Here is a 17,887-nt window from a genome sequence, read left to right as displayed (position 1 = left end):
GTGGTGCTGAGAGAAGATATTGATTTTGAGGGGGATTAAACTAGATTCTCTGTTTTTTATGGGTTTATGTGCTAACAGCATTCGAACCGGACTGAGTGTCCTGCATTAAATCAGACAGAGTGCTGGAGAGCTGCGTGAGGACAGCGCATAGCTACAGCGTCTGTCTCCTCCAGGCTTTTACTGAGGGCACCTCAGGAGACTGAGTGAAAGGGACGAGTGTTTCTCTCTGAGAGTCCGGCACTCAGAGACTCTGAGTGATGCCTGCAAAGGCCTGGCACAGCAGAGGAAAGAGAAAGGCTCGAAGGGTAAATCAGGACAAAGTGGCAGGTGTTCACTGGCACCAGATGCTGAAACCAAATGGATACAAACATCAGACATGCTGTACCAGTTGGTGACACAAAGGGATTTCATTTTCAAGTAGCTTTCAGGGTCCTTACCCGAAGTGTGGCACAGCAGTTCACAATCACAGCAGCTTCTGAAAACAGAAGATTAGCTTAAGTAGCAGATCGCGGCCACTAGGGGGCAGTGGTAGTACAGTGCTGCTAGAGTGCTTCCAGAAAACAATTTGATTTAAAGTACATTCAGTCTCTGTATGTATTCTCCTTGTTTAGATGGTAAACTTCCACCTGCAACATGTAGTTTAACAATTGCACAAGTTTTAATTGAACAGGTTGTGATGGTGTGAAAGGTCAGTCTTACCCGCAGTCACCTGTTATTACCTACCTGTTGTTTTTCCATTTTCACATCAAGGTCATTTTTTTTTTTTGTTTTCATTCTGCGCTGAATTTTCATTGCAGTGGAATTGACTTCAGCATGTCTTCCCTCTCCCACTGGGAACTTCACTGTTATTTCCCATCGGCTCCGCTGTCGGGGGAAGTTCCAGCCATAGGTTCTCACGCACCCAGCCGCTGAATTGGTGTCATTGTTCTTGATGCTAATTCCGTGTTCGGTTTTCTCCATGCTCCCATTGTGGCTGAGCCCTTGGAGATACGGGTGTCTAGCGCTGTTTCTTTATATCCCTCACTATAACTGTTTACTGGTGCTACCACAGCCACTGCGGCTTCTCCTACCACTGCTAACTACACCTACCACTATGGCAGCCTCTGCTTCTGTACTGATACACCAACGGCTAGGGTTATGTTTAGTGCACTGTTTAGTCTCACTGACTCAGTCAGCCTTCAGTTCTGCTTACCCTGTAGCTGTGTGGGGGAGATGGTAGGCATAGGGGAAAGGGAAAATCTTGGCATCTGTTCAGTAGGTTGTGAGTTCAAGTCATGGGAGAGCAATTGCTGCAGTTCTTTACCCGAAAGGCTTTAGTATGTGGCTGATAGGTTTTTGTTTTGCTTTTTTAATGTAAGCTATGCAGTTCACCCTTGGTAAGGTCATCTGATAAGTAATTCAGAACTGGTAGAAGTCCAGTTTTATTAATAGCATTTTGGTAAACATTTTGGAATCATGTATAAACTGCTACGCTTCTCAATAAATGACATCACCTATGCAAACAACTTTGTTCATAAACAATGATATACATGGGGGGGCAATACATTGGAAAAAGCTAACAGATGAAGATTTATTCATTCATTCGTATTAATAATGACTAAAAAAACAGTCTGATATCTAGAATGTAAGTAGGAACACACAGCATACAGGGGCCTTGTAGAATACCAAGGGAGTACACATTTACTGTGGCAGAGTCATGTGTCCCCTCCAGTGACTGAAAAATACAGCCATTTTAAAAGTAAAATGACTTTGTGACATTTCCTAATAAATACACCATTACAGGACTTGTTGTATAAGTGTGGTGGAGAGACTGCCATCTTGGTTTGATGATTTTCCTGTGCACAGTGTTGAATGGAGGTTAAAAAAAAAGGGCCCACTCCATGTTGTGGTGGTGAAAAGGTGCACAGCTTTTCTTGTTCCAGGAGCTCTGTGATTGGCTGTGGCCTTTCTTTCAGAGCCCAGCGGAACACTGTGTGGCTTGCCATTAAACACCACCTCCCAATGGATAATGGGAACAGAAATAGCACTGTGGATGCAGCGTCCTGCAGGCCCGAGAGCCTTCAGCGGGCGGAGGAGGGGGGCTGTCCACCTTCAGGCTGTACCTGTGTGGGTGGGTGGTGTGCGGGCCCTGGAGCAGAGCTCCACACTTATGGAAGTGCGAGCCCTTTTCTGGGGTGCACCCTAATTAAACAGTGAAACAACACTGAAACAAAGCTGAAGCTCAGGTCTCATGTTTATACAGTAATCCAATCCACTGACTTGGAGTTGTTGGTTACTGGAACTGTTCCTTCCAAAGTAGACAGTAATTTTGGTAGTTATTCTTGTATGCATCTGTGTAACAGTGATCTCATTCAAATTTAAATTTTAATTAATTTCATTAATTAGCTTACAGTTAAAATCAACATTATTTTTATTATTTAAATGGATATCTTTGCAAACACACAGATTTTTTGAAGAATTTGTTTGCTTATGTTTCCTACATGTAAATGCTGCCTTTGCAGTACTTAGCAGCTGTTTCTGCATTCTCTTAGACAGTAACATACAGTGCAGATCAGTGTGTTGCTGGGTTATGATCCTTATATCAGGAAATGTACATAGCCTACATTTGGACATTCGTTACTATCCATTTGTACAGCTGCATGTTTATACGAGAATTCAGACAGGCACTTTCACGTTTGAGAGGCTCTTCCCTGAGCTCACAACTATAATTACACATTGGCAGGTCTGGCATCACTTCCTGGAGTGACGGCACTTGTATTTGGGTTATCTGCTAGTGATCTGGGTCATGATTATTTCTGGACTCAAGGCATTAATGACAGAGGCTCCAGCTGCAAGTGACAACAGGCAAATTAAGAAGCCACTTTGTGCAGACACTTTTTCCCTTTCATTTTGCCATTACAGACAGCACAGATAAACACTAGTGAATAAGGGCCATTACAGACAACACAGAAAGAGTAGATAAGGACCCTTTCAGATGGCATAAATGCACTGTATGAGTGTTAATGTGCCAGCCAGGCCAGTACAGTACACAGGCCAGTCTGAGTGTTTCATCCCGTGGGGGCAAAAAAGGTGAGGGAGTTTTATATAAAACCCAAAGTCTACAAGTGCAAGTTAGTTAGTTAATATTCAGCTGTATACACTGTATTTGTGTGTGTGTGTGTGTGTGACACTATATATAATATAGATATGTGTGTCTGCTAAGGAAATAAATAGCCTAACGGAAATGCTAGATTACTGATGTCATTTTGATCAAAACTTGCACTGAGTGATATAAGTGTTTGCTTAGTGTGAGGCACAGTAATCTGAGACTGATAATTGAAGTGCCTGTACGTGTGAGATGCTAAGCGCTTTTACGGTCTCAGGTGACCTGAGCTGTAATCAGGGAATGTGACTGCTATTCCCAGCGGTTAGCACCACTCCATGGCCTCTCCATGGTAAAGTAGGCCACAAGATCCCAGACCTGCTGTCATTTTTTTATATTATTTTTATCTCTGCAAAACTAAGCCCTGCTCAGATCCTAAGCTGGGCCTTTAGTTTAACTGCTGTTGTTTGTTAGTTTTAATATGGCAGAGCCAGCTATTACTGAATATTGTGCTCACGGTTTGCAAATTTCTCAGTATGTGGCACCTGGAGGGCTACAGTTTGTTTGTAGGATTTTTGTACACTGATGTTGATGCTTCATGTACAAAGCTTGATTTTTAATTCAGAATTTGCATAGAACTTTCACCTTGTGTTTTGATGCACTATGTTAATGCATTTAATTGTAGCACCCCAAGTATTCAGCCCTACGTTTGGTTTTAGCTGGCTGTCTGAGCTTACTGCACCGTCTTGTCCTCAAAAGTTTCATTTTGACAGTGGTATTGTCTTTGCTATAGATCCTGGGATTGATGATGCAACACCATGTTTTTAAATTACTATTATTTTTTGATAAAGGTGAAGCTAAATGATTCAGACCTTTCAGCATTCTGCCTTCATCAGTGAAAGGTGTTTCTCTGATGCCAGGTTTTATGTCCCTCTCTCTAAAACATTTACCATATGTGTTTGAGTTAGAATGGACCTGCCCATCAATGTCTCTTTAGATGAAAGACTTTTAATGACTTCCTGGCTCATAGCGGTGATGATCTTTAAAAGAAAAAAAAAAACTTTTAATGAAATAGACTGTGCTCTTATTTAAGCCTGCAGGTTAAAAAAGATAGGTGTGCAGATGAAAAGAACTTCAGAAACTTCATTCATAAAAGATTCACTAAGGGAAGCCTCTCTAGTTTCTTTTATTGTGATCTACTTTTACCTTCAGGGGAAAATAAATTAGGTCAAGTGCAACACCATAATCAGTGTTATATATCCTCATTGCACATTCAAAATTCAGTATGCTTTCTAACTACATACGTGTGCTGAGGCATGCATGTATGTCTTTGTGTATCTTCACCCTGACCAAGGGTCATGTGTTTTCTGAACTCATGTTTGTGTTTGAAATGACTCCTCTTTCATGTTTGATGAAAGAAAAATAGTTAAAAGAGCCTAAGATCAAAAAGACCGCTTAAGTTTCATTAAAGTTCATGCTTTTCATATTCACCATGGGTCTACTGTTTGGTATCAAAGCTGTGCAGTTTGAGCACATCTAGTCCTGTAGATGAGGAGATGTTGAGTGATACCTGCCTATCTCTCAGTCTTCTTCCTGGTGCTTTGCCATTTCCAAATGTGGATGGCTTTTTAGCCATGGAGGATTTTTGTCACTAAAGATGCTATCCCTAAAGGTGACAGACAACTTCAGCACCTATAACAGACATAGGCCCCATCAGAGTAGGGCTGATTTTTTTCCCTCCCTGTCATACAGTATACGTAACTTGCATATGTGTATTCAGTATATTATTTTTGTGTAACCAAGCAATGGATTAAGTGCAGTGACGTTAGATTTATATTTTGTCATAGTGTTTTGTAACAGACAAAAACCAGCGGATACAGGAGCTGCGGTTGCCTCCCCTTGGCATATACTCTAGCAGGATAACCATGAAGCTCAGACACGATGTTCCCATCAGGCTTGACAGATACAGCTCTGGAAGTCTGTACAGAAGCAGATCTCCTCTCTCTCTACCTCTTGCCAGCCTGTCAGACATTTACATTTAGGTATTTTGGCAGATGCTCTTATACAGAGTGAAAGTGGTGATTGTGGTGTGTCTGTTGGGTGGGTATTCACTGCATGTGCTGGTATTGATTGTCTGTGATTTGTTAAAGGTTAACAGAAGCATTTTGGTTTCAGTGTGCATGCAGAGGTCAGGGAGCAGGTGTTGAGGTCCATAACACTGAGATATGGTCTGTTTCTATGGTTACTCCATGGCTCCAGAGGTAGCCCATGTGACTCATTATTTTCTCCTTTGCTTCCTGTCTCTGTCTCTTTCTCTCTTTCTGTGTCACTTCTTTGGCAATGTATATCTGTGGGTGCATCCATGGGTTTGTGTGTGTGCGTGTGTGTGTGCACGTATGTGTGTGTATGCATGTGTACTGTATGTATGTATGCATGTGTGTATGTGTGTAAATACCTATGCATGTGCATGCATATCTCCGTACATGTGTATATATGTATAATGCATACATGTGCATATGTGTGTGTATATATACTTCTGTATGTGTGTATCTGTGTACACGTGTGTGTGTGTGTGTGTGTGTGTGTGTGTGTGCGTGTGTGCGCGCGTGTGTGTGTACACGTGTGTGTGCGTGTGTGTGTGTGTGTGTGTGTGTGTCTCCGTCTCCCAGCCTACTCCAGGGAGCAGGTGGACATCGCCACCCAGGGCTGGTTCATTGGGGTGATGTGCGCTGTCGCCCTGCTGGTGCTCATCTTGCTCATCGTCTGCTTCATCAAGAGGAGCCGAGGAGGAAAGTACCCTGGTACGAGAGCCACGCCCTGCCACCACCACTCTCACCCCGCTCCCGGGCTCACATTCAGTCTAACATAATTAAGTGCTATTGTGTTCATTTCCTACACGGTACACACTTATTAGTCGTTGGGATCAATGAAAACATACCATTTAACAAATGTGAAAATAGTTCCTAAAAGTGTGTAAAGATAACGCAAGGGCATGTTGTGGTCAGATTGCATGTGAAGATGGGTTACATGCATCCTCCGAGCCAGTCCCGTTGGCCCGTCTCCTTCGGTAACGCCTGCCAAAGTTTGGGATCTGTGCCAGCATGCAGTTATCACTTAGCCAGGAGAATAACGGATGCTGTGAGAATAATGGCTCTGATATTGGGGAAATGTAACTCTTTATATATGTTTATAGATATTTACAGAGGTTTTACAGACATTTATAGATATTTACAGAGATTTTATACATTTTTTGTCTATTTCTCCCCCCAGTAAGGGAAAAGAAAGACACGCCTTTGGACGGATCTGATGAGAAAGACCAGGATGGGTCTTTTGATTACCGGTAGGTCTGTCGAATGCCTTTGCACAGAGTCATGCAGGTTGAGGTGGTTTGAAATACAAGCAGACATCAAATGACAATCATTTTCTTTTTTTGGTTACCTCCTATGATTTACAATGCTGTGTTTGGTTTTCCGTCAAAACAGCCAAATGTATTTATCTTACCTCTCTGAGAAAAAAAACATTTCACAACTTGGCTAATTTGTAAAGAACCTGGCTAATTTATACAAAACTAATTTATAAAACTAAATAAAGGCAAAAGGTGAAATTAAACATTATACTTTAATCCTTTACTATAATTTTAGCAGCAGAATTGTGATTTCTCTTTGATTTCCCTGTATGCATGTGCAGTTTTTGTAACTGTGCCTGTGAATTTCTGCAGCAGTGAAATTAAATGTCTAAAACCACAGAGGATGTCGCAGTGTCAATGACACTACCTCTCTCTGTAGCAGTCAGGCATGATACTGTAAAGCCAAAAACTGTAAATAGCTATTAAATGCAGTAAGCCATGTAATACTTGACAAGACCAGAATATTAATATGCATGTAGTTTTATGATCGTAATAAAAGCTTTTATGTTAGCTCATAACTTTAACATGTTAGTATGTTATAATAAGACAGGAGAGATTCTGCACATGTTTCGTGCAGTATCTTTGGAGAACCTTCCTTCCTTATGGGTCTCCATCTCAGTACATTACATCATTGTGCTTGTCCTTAACCAGAGAAACCAGAGAATGGCAGAAAAACAGAAACTAACTAGTTTTAAACATTTGAATGAATCTGCATCTGGCACCCAGTGTTAATTTCTGTATTCTTTTATTAAAATTTTATCATTCAATATACCCTTAAATTATGAAATCTAGCATTATCCATAGTGTAACAATATCATGGATTTTATTGCAAGTGGCAGCACTTTTATCTAATGAATATTACTCTTAATTTTCTCATGATTCTCTGTTCTTAAATGCAGTACATATTTCAGTGTAATTTGTTCTGTGTTCAAAATGAAATATTTCTTGAAGTGTTCTTACCAGCATAACTGTGGAGGTGGGTTTTCAAACAGCGATGTGCATTTAAGAGTTTGTAAAAAATGAAAATGAACACTGATCTTTCAGGGGTGTTTTAAGTTTCCGTGGCAATACTAACCATGGTAACCATGAACGTAGAGGCCGACCTCATTTCCAGCCATCACTCAGTGCTGTCATTAATGTCACCGAACACATTTACGGATCTCACTGTTTACCGCAGACATCTTCAACCAAACCTCTCTTTTCTTCATTTCTCTCCCTGTCTTTTCCTTCTTTATTTTCTCCTCTGTCTACATTTGTTTTTTTATTATTATTTTATTATTTTTTGCTCTTTTCCCATTGCACCACTGAAGGTCTCTTGAAAGGTATGAAAGAGCATATTGTGTAACAGCACCATAACCCCGCTCTTGCATTTTTAACCCACAAGTCTCACACAAACCTTTTTTTTTTCATCATGCAGCGGGTTTTAATTAATTAACTCTGTAAGCCAGTAATACCCAAGCAAATTATTTTTGTTTTTTTCCTTCTTCTTTTTACTTTTTTTGTTAACAAGAATTCAAATGTTAAAATCATAGTAATGTATCCATCCCAGTATGTTATGGTGTCCGACAACTTGTTTGTCTGTTGGTTTGATTTTGGTATTTATGAAATGTGGAAGCCTCCTGATATTTAGTTTAATCCTTATTTTAATATGCTGTATGTTGTGGTATATTGTAGAGCTGAAATCCCACGCAATAAAATTTTTTACAACTCCAATGTTTTAGGATAAACCGTGTCTCCACTCTCCCTTACCCTAAACGGTACGTATGGCTGTCTCTGATTAATAGATTCACATTGTAAGTCACCTCCATTTTACGGATTAATCAATTAAAACAAACAAAGCCATTTTTGTTCCCACTCTGGATTCACACATGTGTCTGTTCTTGTCCTGTGAGTAGCATGTCTTTATTCCAGCCAGTCTTGGCAGTTGGGGAGTTATTTACTGAAGGAATAGGGGCAGGGGTTAGGAAAGGGATTTAAAAGAAATCTTTCGCATTTTTATTTTATCTTGAATTAAATTTGTGTTCACTTGTGCCATTTTTTGTTGTTGTTTGTTGCATGCTCAGAGCAGTTAAAGTTAAGGTATTTTGAACTTTTTTTGTGCTTTTAACACGGCTTTGTACGTTTATAAAAGCTAATCGTGTTGTGCGTCCTCTTGGCAATGTTTTTTTAGGTTTGTTTTGCTGCTGGCGCCTTCATCTTGACTTGAACCTGTTTTAGCCAGCCTGGTCTCTTTTTCTCATCCATGATTCCCTCACCCCCTCCCCTTTCCCCCCTGACAATGAGCTCAAGCATCTCACACTCCAGTCTCGATTACTTACTGTGTCTGTCCTATGTTAAGGTAGTTACAGTACATGATGTGAGTGATTAGTTCAATTAAGGGTTCCGTGAGCATTTCTACACTACCTTTTAGGTATATTTAATGTACTGAGCACACATACAGGCCCTGACCACCATATAGTACATGTCAGTATAAATCACAAGTGTTCAGAATTATCCATAAAACTTGACATTTTACCACCACAGAACTCCAGTGACACTCCTTGGAACAGGCATGCCAGACTCATTTCCCAGAGGGTTACATGCTGGTTTATGTTCCAACCAATTACCTTAATTGTTCTGATGTAATGTGTTAATTAGCTATAATCAGTTACACCTGGGCAGATCTCAATATACATTGCATTACTGTATTTATTTATTATTAGTTATCATAATAATAAAGAACAGAAATTGCAGCAGAAACCAGCACATACAGAGTTGTTGAAGTTGAATTTGAAAGTTAGGAGGATGTCAGGAGGTCAGGGGGAGGGGAGGTGAAAGGCGGGTGACCTTTGACCCCGCACCCGTTTTGCGCTCGGCAGAGAGGAGGAGAACCGGCAGCTGCGTGGGAGCCAGGCGTCTCTGGACGGCATGGTGAAGATGCCGGAGAGTGACGACAGCCTGGTGGACTATGGCGAGGGCGGGGACGGCGATGGCCAGTTCAACGAGGACGGCTCCTTCATCGGCCAGTATGCTAGCAAGAAGGACCGGGAGGAGACAGACTGCAACGAGAGCTCAGAGCCCACCTCCCCCATCAACGCCATCTACTCGCTGGCATAGCCCAGACCTTTAGGGGTTGGGGGTTGTTGTGGGGGGGGGGGGGGGGGGGGGTCGTCTGGAGGGGAGAGAGGACAGTGGGCATGACACTTGACTATAGTCCGCACTGCCAGGACAGGGGGGTTGGGGGAAGGGTTAAGACAGGGCTGTGTCACACTTGAATGACCAACACTCATACACACACCTGTATACTGTACGCACCAAACGCCGGGAAACCAAGGGGTACAGTGTGCCTGTAGGGTGTGTGAGGGTATAATACAGGTCACGCATGTGCCAGGGTGACATTTTAGCTCCATGTCAAATCACAAGAGGTACATCTTCCAGAGACAGGCAAAAGTTTGCATGACACATGCCTTAGTCCTGGCCCAGGCTGTGGGAGGGGAGGGTGGGTGGGGGGTTAGGGTTTCTCTCTGTTGTTTTTGTGTTTTTGCTGTTATTTTGCTTTTGTTTTGAGCATTCATTAAGGCCCTTCTTTGCTCCTCTGTAGCTGCTATACAGAGACTATTCCCCATCAGGTCTGTGGTCTCATAGAAAGGCCTGTTGTATGTGTGTTAAAAAGAGGGGAAATTTCAATCCTTACATATCAATTATAAAGAGAAAGCTGTCAGGGTCACCAGGATATCAGCAGAGGAGTTTATCATATTGATATATGAATTTACAGTGAAAAGGCTTAACTCCTGATAGAATTGTAAATGACCACTAAGTAACCATCCAATGTTGTGTGTTAAATCAGATTAAAAAAAACCTCACCTTTTGGTTCCATTCCGGAGAAGTCCAATACTGTCAAAGCTATCAAAACAAAAAAAAAATACAGTGCTTATTGATTTTGAATATTCCTTTCTGTGCTGAACCTTCTAAGAAAATCAATGCACAGCAGCCTGTGCTGTGAGGCATGTTCTTTTTGAAGCATTTCGTGTCTGCCGCACAGCTAAGCTGCCTGGCTCTAGCATAAAGAAAGAGGTGCAGCCATCACTTTGACCTGTCTAAGGCATAGCAGTGTTCTACTGTAAGCAGCAATGCACTGAGAGAGAGGAGTGAGTGGTGTGTGATGTCTTGTGGTTAATAGGTTGATCCTGGCTCTGTGTGGTTCTAGACACACATAGGACCCTTGGGATCCAGCAATCTCTCCAAGGTTGTCCTCTCCGAGGTCATTCTCATACTGCAGTCAGTGTCTGCTAGGCATCCTTGCTGTCCTGTGATGGGTTTTTAGTGTTTCCAACAGAGATAGTGTTCCACATTATCAGCTACTTTTTTGTACTTTTTACAAACACATCTTTGGAGTTAATCTGTAATGTATTTTACAAACGCTCCATGTTTAAATGTTGCCAGCAACACCTCTCTGTGTTTGTGGGTGAGAGAAAAAACATGATTTTTCTTTTCCTTTTTACGTAGAGATGTAATTTATTTATGGAGATTAGCTAAACTTTGTTCTAAAAAGGAAGTGGAAAATAACTTGGGTGCACTGGTATATTACAAGACTAAAGGACAGTGAGCCACTGTCAAAATATTGAGACCTGTGAGCGATGTGTTAAAAATACATTCTCTAAAGGAGACTGTAGATAATTTTGGAGTGTTTATAGTATTTTCCCTCGTCTTTTATCTGGAATCAAGCAATTACAGCCCAAAACAAGATAGGAGAAATACCTCTTGTATCATGAACTTTCTGAAGTGAATATTCTGAATAATATTTGATTTATGTTATTTATTGTGTTGACTTTATTCATTTCATGACTGCTGATAGAATTAATTCTTTAACAGGTGCTATTAGTGCATTGTCTTAGTGTGATCTAATCTGCCTGGCCTCAGTTTGATCTTTGTTCTTTGATTGGTTCTTTCAAAAGCTTTGCTCATTTGGGTTTTGGGGATTTGGGTTCTTCCGCTGTAAATAATAAAGAGTTTACAGCTTTGGTGTCTTGTTGGTCTTTCGTAGTTTTGGCACTTTTGGTGTAATTGCTAATGGGAGTTTAGCATACACAAACTTTGACTAATTGAACATTTTGTATTTTTCAGATAGAATCTTGAAATACATAAATACATCTCTTCTAGTTGTATGTGGATTTTTAAATTGATGTTTAAAAAAATATACAGTGTATCTGCTCAAATTTGTATTGATTTGAAATTTGTATCAGACTTCATGAACGCCTTTCTCTGTTGTGTAGGCCCAGCCCAGACTGGGAGAATAAGCTTGAATCAGAGTGGATGCATTGGTGTCCCCTCATCTTAACTCAGCTAACACTGTGCAAACTTTAAAGGGGATTGTCAGCTCTATCAGCCAAGGAGGACAAATCATCGAATCACGAAAATGTCAAGTACCACAGTACTGTAGTGCTTAGTGCTTTTCGCACAGGACAGTTAACAAAATGATAATGGCTCTCAATGAAGCGTATAGCTCAGAGGTACCGGCAGTGGTTTCCTGGAAGAGCTCATAAAAGCAGTCTCAGTGGGGAACAAAAAAAAAAAAAAAACTAAAAAAGACGAAAGAGAAATTGCTTTCAACCTTCAGGGTTTGCCTGGAGAAGACCTTCTGGTCTCAAAGCACGGAGCTGCTGAGTGTGGTGAGTGCCGCAAGAAGAAGCGGGTAATTACTCAGTTTGTGGTTTTTAAGATGTTTTTCACTCTGAGAGCTATTATGAGTGCCTCCAAATAACAATTACTCGTACCTAGAAGCTGTGTGCCTGACACTAATAAATCATTATGATATTTTTCCCTTTGTTTGTTTCTAAGCCGTGCTCCTCTGTGTTTTACTCCTGTTGAGGACGTGTCAGTTTTCATCACCCCCTGACATTCTACCTTAAGATTTAGTAAGGTGTCATAGAACTCTTCATCTCGCCGCATTCTGCACACAGCGTCCCTGCAAGCTAACAAACCAGGCCAGACGTAATCGGCCCAGGAAACCGTGTGTTCTGGTTCTCTGCCCACTATTCCCATCATGCCTTTCACTCTCCGTCTGGTCTGCCTCTTTCTGGTGGTGGTGTCATTCCTTTGCCAGGGCCCAGTTAATGCAGTTCAGCCATTTAACTCCGTCTTCCTGAAATGTGCATTCTGTGTTGCCTCCGGATTGGCTCCGTTGGCGTGTTGATTGTCTTTGAGTGCCGAAACCAGCTGCGTCATCTTCTGATGACGACTGTTCCTCGGCTTTCAGGGCTCCTGCAGGAGTTCAGAGGTCATCATGGCGACATGAGCCCAGCGTACAATTAACAGTACCAAGCAGGGTTACATATGGAGGAAAAGCCAAAACAAAGCAACTGTCATGTTGCTTTTATAACAGTGTGGGGGAATTAAATACAAAAATAATATACACTTTGTTCCCACCCAGTACTATAACAGCTCATGAGTTCCCTGACTCTAGTACCTCCAGCCCTCTTGGGATGCTCTATCTCTGACCCTGAGCTTCAGTGTCTGCTGTTCTTGAGCCAGGCACAGCCACCTGCTGTAGATGGAGTGGCTTAGAGGCCACAGAGGTTCCACAGGATAGCATTCCTGACTGGACAGGCCCCGGCCATAGCTTGTGGTAGAAGATTTGACCAAAGGAAGGTCTGTATTTGTGTAGATTAAAACGATACGTGGGAGGTCCACTTGGTTTCAGTTTCCTTCAGTTGCATCATTCTGAGTTTCCTTCAGCAGCAAGAGAGTTGTAATGACTGAACATCAGACTTTAACTGCCTGTAATCCTTTTTCTGAGCCCTGAAAATGTGGACAGGACTAGTCCAGAACAATAAGTAGGAAATACACAGAGGCTCATTACTTCCTATATTTTTCCCTTTCATTGGTACTTGTGTTTTTGTTGGCAGAGAAACAGCTCCACTGAAGTATGAAGTGTGTCACATTGTTGTTGATCATGTTATCATGAATAATGTGAAGGTACTTACTTGGAAAAAAGTGGGGAAAAATACTACATAATACAGATACAACTTGATTGTGAATATATATACATATATGTGTGTACATATACAGTATTTAGGCTGATATATATTAGCCTATTCATACAGTAAAGTGGTTTCCATAGCAGTAGGTGCTGCTTGTAATGCCAGATTTGTATGAACAAAACCAGAGTAATAAATATTACCCAGGCCTTTCTGTCATTTTTCTACATTTATATTGACCTTTTTTGTGATGTTCTTTTTTTCATCATCCTTTTTAAGGTTTTACTAACAATAAGAGATTTGCTCATGGTCTTTAATAAACATAGATGAAAACATGCTGACTGAAGAAATTGTATGCTGAATCATTACTACTAATATTATAAATATTTCTTAAGAGCATGAATATTAACTACTGCGGTGCTGCAACCGAGTTGAAAACTCAGCTTGTGCTGGAAGTGATTTTCATAGATTTTTCTTGTTTGAATTATTTGGTGCTCAACGCTGTTTTAATGAGCACTCAAGTGGGTGAACAAGTCAGACGAATTTATGATGCAAACCTCATGAATGTGCCAGTGTCTGAGAACGGTTATGTGAACATTCGGCCGCATTGTCTCCCAGGAAGGCTACAGAGTCACAGATCAGCTGTAGATCACTACTGAGAGGGAGAGAGGGAAATAACTCAGCTACAGTATGAGCTACAGGACACACTGTACTCCTACTGTATACTGTATACCTTTCAGTACATCTTTCTTCAATTCAGTACTTTCAATTTAAATTACACACATAAGCAAATAGACAAAGAGACATGCTCATTGGCGCATGTACACACAAGGAGATTTTCACTCAAATAGACACACACACACACACACATTTGAAAGGTGTTTTATGCACGCAGTCCCTGATTTCAGTAAAAGTGGTTACGTGGTGTCTCCACAGGGAAGGATTACAAAGCTCCAGGGAGTGTGTTGTCTGGAATGACCACTTCGCGGCAGGATTAACAGATAGAGTAATGCCATCCATAATGCAGCACTGGCCACTTTCTGGCAAGCCAGAGAGACAGAGCAAGGCTATGCATAATTCAGCCCATTAGTTAACAATTTCACGGCCTGTCGGCTATAGCTGACAAATCTCCAAATTAAAGCAGATGGCGGACGTTCCATCTTTATGCGTGTGGCAAAACAAAGCAAAACAAAACAAAACCAGACCAAACTGGAAGAAAAAGGACAGCAGAAGTGTCTTTGGCTGGGAAATCAGTGCAGGATTCGAGAGAGAGTGGGCAGCAGACTGTTTCACCGAGCAAGCTGCGAGTAAACGTTCCACTGAGACCTGCGGTGTTCATTAAATATTCATGCCTTCAACTCTGCATATATTGGGGGGGGGGGGGGGTGTGAAGAGAGCGCATGATTTTATAAGATTACAGATCGCAGGACCCTAACTGGAACGGTTATGTGGACTTTTAGACCCAATGTCTTAAGCCCCCGCTGGCTATTTAAACCTACTGTATTTATTTCTGTTAATAAAGGAGTTCAGCTCAAACAGCTTTGTACTGCATACCAGGCAGATATACCTGCAGTTAACACCTACATACCTACAGCCTGGTAGGCGAACATATTGTTTTACCTACAATGCTATTGATCACTGGGCCAGGTGAACATACAGTAGCTGCAGCACTATTGAGTAGCCTGCCAGGTACACATACTGTAACCTCAGTGGTACTGAGTACCCTGGCAGGTAAACATACAGTACCTGCAGCACTAGTGAGTAACCTCCCAGTTAAACATACTGTACTCACAGTGCTATTGACCAGCCTGCCAGGTAGACGCAACTGGCCTAAATGGCAGACGTATGTGTTCATCAAATACCAGGCAGCTATTTTCCCCAAAGACTTAGGCCTCTGGACTAGAAATAAAACCATTCATTGATGGAAATTGACAGATAACTAAGATATGTGTTGTCTGGGATAGTTAACTGAAAGAAATACTTAGCCAAATGCTAGTGTGATTCTACAAATTGTCACACAAAGGCCTAGGTCACAGATTTTAACAACTTTTTGACCTCTCCAAATCGTAGGTGGACTGTGCATTGCCATAAACACCGAACTCATGGGGCTGTTGGCAGTTAGAACCCAGTGACTTCTTTCTTTAAGTCTGGAGTCTAGAAGTCTGCAGTCTGGGACAAAAATCGTGTTGCTTTCAAATGAAATCTAATTTAATCAACCTGACTAAGAACTGTGTGGGGAGGGTGTTTTTTCATCTTTCTCCGGACAGAAAAGCCCAGCTAATCTTGTAAGTAATCTTGTTTCCACTCTTGTAAGCACTCCTTTTAAGTGATCCCTGTCTGCCCCTGTGGTTTGACATCCACATTGGCCTTTGTGAATGTCCATCCCCAAAAAACAACCTTTCACCCCCAGAAGTAACATTCTTTGAAGATGTCCTGTCAAGCCTGTATCAAACTGGCATACATTTGTACTTCACTGACAATTTATACATGTACCCATTCAAGATGTCCTGTGCTGTGCTTAGTGACTCATCAGGCATTTTAGCTGTTTTAAGGTATAAGCTCTGTTTGCAATCATCAGCACCCCACCCTCTCCTCCATACACCTCCTATTCCACACCCCCCAAACCCAACCTTTCCCCCATACAGCCCGCACCTCACACCCTCTCCTCCACGGACCTTCATCTCTATCCTTGGCTGCCACCAAACAGACAACAGAATTCCCAACAGACAGACATTTAATTACCCATCAGCACCTGCAGCTGTCCCACAAGGCAGCAGATTTCAGCAGTGTCCAATAGGATCATGCCTGTTGCCAAAGGCTTTTCTGCTGCTGGAGATGAGGCTGCTAACACTGCTGTCTGGAAGAGGAAGAGGAAAAAACACCAATTACATCCCATTCAATCTGTCTTTTTAACAAGGTATTTATTCAAATGTTTGTATTACTAACGTTTCATTTAATCACACTGCTTGTCATATTTTGTTTTTCTTTGTAGAAATCTACTGAGATTCCAAATGTAATGCTGTCCAATGTAATGGTGGATATCACCATGAAGTTAAAGTAAAGCAACAGTTCAGGATGAAATGTCTGTAGGATGTAGGATACATAAACACTAGCGTAAATCCTTATCGGTAAAGATCAGTGGCCTCTGAGTGTTTCTGAACTCTATGGAGATCTGTAGGCTTGGTTAAATAAGTGGCCTCAGTGCTGTAGTACTCAAGAACAGGCAAAGGTGAGCAATTCCGTCCTCTCTCGCCTCATCTTTATGAAATGCAACACTGATTAAGGGTTGACCATTTGTGTTGTTAAAGTATGTATGCCTACATTTACGTACATTGTCTGATTCTGTTTCATCAAACCTGTGTGACAGAGTGGGTTAATTAACTGTGGTATATACTGCTGAAGCTTGCTCTTTTCATGTAATCCCTTTTTAAATTCTGCTGTAAGTATCTTTACAGTACGTAGCAGTTCAGTAAAGAAAGAACACAATAAAGAAATCACAAATTTATTTTAGTAATTTCTTTTAAATCATAAAAGAGGAAGTGTAATGGACTTTTTATGTAGTGTTGCATTGTCATAATGAATTCTTACGGACTTCTGCAACTCATTTTTCGATTTGTGTTTAATGATCCACACATACCCCACTCATACTGACTGTGCTATGCAATCTAATTATTTAATAAGAGAAAATTTTCACTTGGATTCAATGCCTCTGTCTCTGCTTTTGTATCTCAAATTTGACTTTTCCATCTTTATTAGTGTGAGGTGTGAAATCTGATTTTTATTTTTTTTTCCCACTTCTGGACTTGAACTTGAGCACTGGTGACGCAGACTTGATACTGATGACTTGGGTTTGGGCTTGGGCTTGGACTTAAGGTTATGTGATCTGGACTGGGCTTTGGGTGTACTGATGATTTGAGTCTTGACTTCACGCTAAGTGAACTGACTCCTGCACTGGAGTTTTGCTGAACTTAATGGTACAGGTTTGGTTTGATATACTTACACCTCTGACAACCAAAGAGTTATCACCATTTTTCAAATGAATATAATGTTGGGGGGAGGGCTTAAATTATATATGAATACATATGTAATCTATCATCATTACAATGAGTGGCAATATATCTTATAATGATCATTCTTATTAGATCTTAGTATGATTTATTATTAATTGTTAGTATGCTTTTATCTAGTCAGTGACTTACCTAGCTTATATATAGCAGGATATTTCCTCAAGCCATTCAGATTAAGTGCCTTGCTCTCAGGTACAACAGCAAAGCTCCTCTGGGAAGACAAGGCCACATATCAACAAGAACACAAATTCACAGCTAATATACTATATCATGCAAATTAAGAATGCAGTGTGTGAACCCTTAAAACGAAAAAGCTGATAACATCCTTGTGTTTCTAATCAGTGAGGTAACTCACAGATTTATTTTTACTGTGGGA

General features: G+C 41.1%; 1 protein-coding gene across 1 annotated transcript in view; it reads left to right on the top strand.

The window, feature by feature from the left end:
• LOC118780487 (neurofascin-like) overlaps positions 1-9,584 on the top strand; it is a 34,852-nt gene extending 25,268 nt beyond the window's left edge. Inside the window, exons 23-27 of the mRNA XM_036533010.1 lie at positions 5,752-5,883; positions 6,353-6,422; positions 7,799-7,810; positions 8,210-8,245; positions 9,347-9,584. Coding sequence (XP_036388903.1) covers positions 5,752-5,883; positions 6,353-6,422; positions 7,799-7,810; positions 8,210-8,245; positions 9,347-9,584 — 488 coding nt within the window. The remainder of the gene's footprint in view (positions 1-5,751; positions 5,884-6,352; positions 6,423-7,798; positions 7,811-8,209; positions 8,246-9,346) is intronic.
• The last annotated feature ends 8,303 nt before the right edge of the window (positions 9,585-17,887 follow it).

This window comes from Megalops cyprinoides, chromosome 7 (genome assembly GCF_013368585.1).
Source record: "Megalops cyprinoides isolate fMegCyp1 chromosome 7, fMegCyp1.pri, whole genome shotgun sequence".
NCBI classification, from domain to species: Eukaryota; Metazoa; Chordata; class Actinopteri; order Elopiformes; family Megalopidae; genus Megalops; species Megalops cyprinoides.
Note: the sequence above shows the minus strand (reverse complement) of the source record. Positions and strands in the feature narration are given on the sequence as shown.